Raw genomic sequence first — 6,466 nt, forward strand, 5'->3', positions numbered from 1 at the left:
GCAGATGCAGCTGATCTTACTGACAAAAATGTGCATGAACTCTTTGAACTTAACGATGGATATTTCATATATATGCCACTGTCTGTGTTTTTATAATGAATTTATATATATATATATATATATATAAAATACACACCATCCTTAAAGCCTTTCATAGAAATTATTTAATATTTATTTGAAATATTAACTTACGTGGATATGATGATTGAATATCTTAAGATGTAGGAACTTAATTAATCCTTTGCATTTATTTTTTTGAGAAATGCCAGCACAGTTTCATAAATTACAAATGTCAGTCCATTGACAGGAAATGCACGCACACAGTTTAAACTTAAACCCTTGAAGAAAACTCTTGCCCCTTCTTGTCTGAAACTTTCATTGATACAATTTAGTACACCATTATATCTCTGCTGTCCCATGCCATCCATCTGCATTCGGGATTTCATGACATCCATTGGAGTGGCCAAAGTCCAGTAAGTCATGCCAGCACATCCACCAGCCAACAGCATGGCTGACCAATCTGATGAGGAAGAAAAAACTTTTAACTCAAAATATGTTCATCATTACAAAACTATTTCTCCATATTTTTGTCACCTCATTTAATTTAAATCTACTTGCAAACAATCTGTGCAGTGTTTTAAACATAGAAAAACATTGAAATATAATTCACAGAAATATAATCTGACAGAAATAGATGCAAAGCCGAAAAGATGAAATAGAAAAATGTGGAACATTGGTCAAACAGTTGGATTTTAAAAAGAGCTTTAAACCGAAGTTGAATTGTTTAGAGGAATGCTCATCAATGTGAGTAAAATTAAAAGGGAAAACTTAAAAGATCAGAGTTGAATAAAAGTTAAGCTTTTGGGGATTAGTAGGGCTGATAGTTTTTATAGAGATAAAGGTGGAGGTTAGATCGACAAAGGGATACTAAATACTGGGATAAGGGTTTTAAACTGGAGAAATTAGAATCCATTGTGGATCAGCAAAGACAGGAGTACTTTGACAGTATAGCTTGGGGCAATGCAGAGTCAAAAGATTTTTAATCTAAAGTTTCTGGGACGCTAAGATTGGAAGAGTAACCAGGATGACATTGGCTAACCCAATCTGGATGGGATAAATACATGAAAATACATGAATGGGATCAAGAAAGTAGGAGGTTGGTCTTGTGGACAAATGAATCTCAAGAATAAAATGGGGATACATAGAAAAGGTACTAGACAGAAGCAGGGAAGTGGTAGAGATGGCTGAACAGACAGTATATGAGTAAGTGACAAAGAAATTCACAAGCTTCTTGAATGTGCTATGGAAGTGAAGATGGATGGTGCAGAGAGAGGGATTTAACAGATGGTACCGGAGAAAAGGAGGAAGGGGTTATATTTGTTCTTCAAGATGGGTGCTAGACTAATGAAAGATGCTGCCAAACCTTCTAAGCAAAATGAACATAAATTTTAAAAGAGTTAATCCTTTGAATTAAAAAACACTTGGTCATTTCACAGATGCTGTCAAACCTTTACTTCAGATTTCCAACACCTGTTTGGTGTAGTTCAGTCAGATTTGATGATCTGACAGCTGAAGACCTTGAGAGAGCAAAGCAGAAAGTTACACCAGGGGAATGCCTAGAATGGAAGAGGATAGAGGTTTGAGTGAGACCAAAGGTGGGGATGAGAAATTAGTGGAGCTGCAGCAATACAATGGGAAACAAAAGACCAAGCAAAGCCTAGGCAATTGGAATCTTGGTAATACTGTTATATATGATTTAAGGAAGTGTTTTTGCTGGGATAAACGTAGAAGAAAGTAGAATTTATAAGGGATAGGGCTGGAGAAAGAAAGATACAATAAGCAGTTGTAGATAGACTTGTATGTTGTCACTAAAGTTTAGATATTTAATGGACTTGCAACAACACTACCAGCAACAATAACTCTTTAGATTCAACACTACTAAGAGGACTAAAGCTAACTGGATGCATATAAAAATGTATTAAGGATGGCAAGGGGACAAGAGCAATCGGCAAAAGAGCTCCCGTTACACTGGGAAACCGTCACTGAACAAGCCATTTTCAACCTTTCGTTTGCACCTGCTTTTTTTTTGTTTCCAGGTAGCTCCTTCCCTGGAAACACAAAACTGCCCCAGCTACAATGTCACATTCACAGTAAATCCCTCCTTTTTCTTTGCTCCTACAGCATCCCCATTCATTCAAACAGCTTATCTCCCTTCCAATGCAGTCACTCCCAGAGTAAAATTCCGGGTAAACTCAACGAGATTGATTCATTTTCTTTTCTACTTCCGTCTCGTTCAGAAATAATACAACCTTTGTTTCAATATTATCCCCTTTCAAACTCTGATGTCTTCCTTAACTCCCTGCCCCTCTCCAAACCAACATTAACTGCGTAAAAGCAATGTTCCCCCTGAATTACAAAGGAAGCTCTTCATTAAACCTTTTTTTCAATAAAAGACAAGTTCAGTTGAGCTTTTGGGTGGATCCAGAGCGACCAACCTTTTCAGGGGAACGCCACGGATAAGTTAAACGAGGAAACTCAGAATCATTTTAAAGTTTCATTAATGAAGAAAATGTCGTTTTGTTGGAAACACAATCTTTCGTTTGAGGAAGATGGTAAATACAACTTATTATGAAATATCATCACTGAAATAAAGGGAAAAGATACTCTTCAGTTGACATTGCCTGAAAGTTTTTTTCCCTTTAATATCACGTCCCGCAAATAGATTTCTAAATCCTGACTGCACTTCCCAGTTTGTCAGCGATATTCACAATGAAACCAGCGTCTCCTCTCCTCTCCGCCTTAACAGTAGATTCGCTCACGCCTTCACTATCTGAATCGCCCGAATGAATTTATCTCAGCTTCCTCAACGAAAAATAATTAAATATCTGAAACAAAAAGGATGGCAATGGATATCGAGTTGAGTTTCACATTAGTTACATTTTTATTTCCCTTCAATGGGTCACCTGCTACCTGTGAATGGTACATGGGATGAAGAATACATTTAAAATGACAGTCAAGACATGCAGTAGTTAAAAATATTTTTTTAAAAATAAAGAAACCAGTTCTTCTGATAAGGATATTCAGAACAAGAGGACTCAATCTTACAATTAGAGTTAGGCCAGTTAGTAAAATCATCAATTGAATGGACCTTAAAATGGTTCCAAATTTGTAATTACCTGGCTTATGTTGTCCTTGTGGAGTTAGCCATTCAGTGAAAACAGAGTACACCAAAAAATATAATCCAAAACATGGAATGTCTCTTAACCATAGTGCAGTAATACCTCTGTACAGTCCCAAAATTCCTTCCTCTTTTATTACTGTTATTAGGCAGTGGGTTGGGCCTCTGTATTTTGGCTTTAACAAAAGGTCACGAGAAGGAGGGCCTTGATAAGACTGATGAGGATGTGTCTGATTCTGCTGCCTTATCTTGATTAGGTCAATGGGAGCAAACACCATAGCCTGAAAAGAAGTTAACAAAATGGCATTACAGGACTGATATATTTGGTTTTGGTTTAGGTTTATACAATTTATAACTTTAGTGGAGTTATAAACACATGAGATAAAGTTAGGTTAGGGACAACTTTCAGAGTGTTTATAAAACATCCTTTTCAAAATCAATTTCAATATCCTGGCCAATGACAACTAATTAATGACTTTAATGACTTTAGCAATGGACACGGTGCACTATGAATTGATCTTTTTACAATGTTTTTGATTGTTCATAATTTATACTATTATATATGGAGTACCAAAAGGTCTTTACACTACAGAGAATTCCCAATTTACAAAACAATATAACAAAGCATTCCTGTCAAATTTCAATGTTAAACATATTAGTGAGTGATAAATTGGTTAAAAATATTTTCCTCTACCCTGCAAAGAAAACCCTCCTAGAATGCTCATCATATAGATGCAATAATAGAACTTATTGGGCACAGGTGCCAGGTTTGGTCAGTTTGCCAGTCATGAGAGAAAAAAAGATTTTCTATTTGTGTCCTTTGTGGGCTCAAAGAGATTTACAGTTATGTCAGTTTAATGTTTCATCTAATAACAGGACCTCTGACAATGCAGCAAGTTTTCATCACTGCATTTAAAATAAGTCTCGATTAATGATTCAGGTTCTACACTGGGTCATTAACTTACATTCTAAATCAGAGGTATGAATATCACCAGTGAACCAAAATTGCTGCACTCAAGCTGTAGTCCGCTTACACGTATTTACAGACATGCGCCACATATACCGCACCCCTCCACAAAATTGTGAAGCCCTTTAGTAATCAGAAAACATATGCACACCTGAAACAAAAACTTTAGGTATTCTGTAGATCTAATTTAGTAGTGGCAATGCATTCAAATTATTCTTATTAAAAAATATAAAAGGTGTATTGCAAATAAATCTGAATATCAACTCTTCTTAAATATGGTTAGCTAAGATCATCTGACTTCCAAACGTCTGCCTTGAATAATTTGATCATTTGTTAGGAGTCGTAAGTTTCATAGGTCAATTGTGTATTGATATTCATTCTCCGAAACTCAAATTCAAAAGATACAGAATGAATAAACTACAATCTAATTAACTCAACTGCACAAAGAACCAAAGCATGAAAGATATTTTGGACTTTATATATAATCATGTAGGTAACTTACCTCAGCAGTCCCTGCAGAACAGCCTGCAATGAAAACATCAAATCTGGATGGTTTCACATCTGAGCTACCATGTCTCAACTGACTTAAAAAATGAAGGCAATTTCTGTACGTGCCAAAGCAAACTGAACCACATACAGACACCGACAGAACAGGTAATGCCATTCCTTTGTAAAATCCATATACCTGAGTAAAAGACAGAACAAATATTACTGAAGAATTCCTCAAATGAAATGATCTGGACAATATCCAGGCTTGGGCTGAGAAGTGGGAAGAAACATTTGTCACACATAAATGCCAGGCAATGACCATCTCCAAAAAGAGACATTGCTCCTTGACATTCAATGGCATTACCATCACTAAATCCTCTTCTATCAACATCCTGGGAGTTACCATCGGCTAGAAATTCAACTGGACCTACTATATAAATACAGTGACCACAAGAGAATGTCAAAGGCTTGGAATCCTGCTGCAAGTACTCTCATTCTAACTCTCCAAAACATTTCCACCATCTATAAGGCACAAGTCAGGACTGTGATGGAACACTCCCCACTTGCCTGTTTAATTGGCACCAGATTCACAAACATCCACTCCCTCCACCACCAACCCTCAGTACACGGCGCACTTCAGAAATTCACCAAAGATCCTCAGAAAGCACCTATCAAAATCATGACCACTTCCATGTAGAAGGATAAGGGCAGCATATATGGGAACACCACCATTTGCAAGATCCTCTCCAAACCATTAACCATCCTGACTTGGAAATATTGTTGAACCTTCACTGCTGCTGGGTCAAAATCCTGGAATTCCCTAAGAGTATCATAGATCAACCTATAGCACATGGACCACAGTGGTTCAAGACGGCAGCTCACCACAGCCTTCTCAAGGGTAACAAGGACGGGCAGTAATTGCTGACCAGCCAGCAACACCAACATTCCACAGTGAATAAATAAAACGTTAATATTTAAGTAGAACAAGCAACTGGATTACCATTTCCAGAACAGTACAGAACTGAAAAATTGCTAAAAACAGACATGAAGTCAAAATTTTTCAACTTGCATTCATCACAACTTAGATGTGACAAATCAAACTTAGAAATCGAACATCAATTTGTTAATCATGACAAGAGGGTGCTGACTGATTGGATTATGGTTGGCAATGAGATGTAGAATGTATTAATTACTAACCTTAGTTAGCTGATAAACTCATGATTTTGAGTAGTCAGATTGCTGCCATGGGAAATGCAGCACGGATATTAAATCTCTAAAACTCTCTCCTCAATGAAAATGATACAAAGTATGGGTAAATCCTTTTGCCTATTTTGTATGTAAATAAATATACTTTCTAGCATGCGCAAATTAATCACAGGCAATCCTGAATGATACTCTTAAATTGGTTTCCAATGTAAGTCTTAGTCTAGTCAGGATTACTGAGTAAAAGTTTCCAGTAGCAGAGTCAAATCAAATGCTGGACATAGTATTCTGATGTTTGCAGGCATGGGCTGGTTGAGCACAGTTGGTACACTAGCTCTTGTGGATCATCGTAGGGACTTGTTGTTTGATACGAGAGGCTCACATCTTATATGGAGAAAGTGAGGACTGCAGATGCTGGAGATCAGAGCTGAATCTATGTTGCTGGAAAAGCACAGCAGGTCAGGCAGCATCCAAGGAGCAGGAGAATCGATGTTTTGGGCATGAGTCCTTCTTCAGGAATCAGGAGAGTGTGCCAAGCAGGCTAAGATAAAAGGTAGGGAGGAGGGACTTGGGGGAGGGGCGTTGGAAATGCGATAGGTGGAAGGAGGTTAAGGTGAGGGTGATAGGCC

The 6,466-nt window shown here is 37.4% G+C and overlaps 1 protein-coding gene across 7 annotated transcripts in view; it reads right to left on the reverse strand.

Annotated features, from left to right (window-relative positions):
* slc25a47b (solute carrier family 25 member 47b) overlaps positions 1 to 6,466 on the reverse strand; it is a 28,480-nt gene that overhangs the window by 2,088 nt on the left and 19,926 nt on the right. For 4 of the 7 annotated variants that reach the window (XM_043697407.1, XM_043697409.1, XM_043697410.1 and 1 more), the window contains 3 exons: positions 4,648 to 4,830; positions 3,177 to 3,459; positions 193 to 520 (listed from right to left, as the gene is read on the reverse strand). In XM_043697407.1, the coding sequence (XP_043553342.1) occupies positions 234 to 520; positions 3,177 to 3,459; positions 4,648 to 4,830 (753 nt within the window). In that variant the 3' untranslated portion in view covers positions 193 to 233. Of the gene's footprint in view, positions 1 to 192; positions 521 to 3,176; positions 3,460 to 4,647; positions 4,831 to 6,466 lie in introns of those variants that run through there. The other 3 variants (XM_043697413.1, XM_043697414.1, XM_043697415.1) reach the window with 1 other exon arrangement.

Source organism: Chiloscyllium plagiosum, chromosome 10, assembly GCF_004010195.1.
Source record: "Chiloscyllium plagiosum isolate BGI_BamShark_2017 chromosome 10, ASM401019v2, whole genome shotgun sequence".
In the NCBI taxonomy this organism is placed as follows: domain Eukaryota; kingdom Metazoa; phylum Chordata; class Chondrichthyes; order Orectolobiformes; family Hemiscylliidae; genus Chiloscyllium; species Chiloscyllium plagiosum.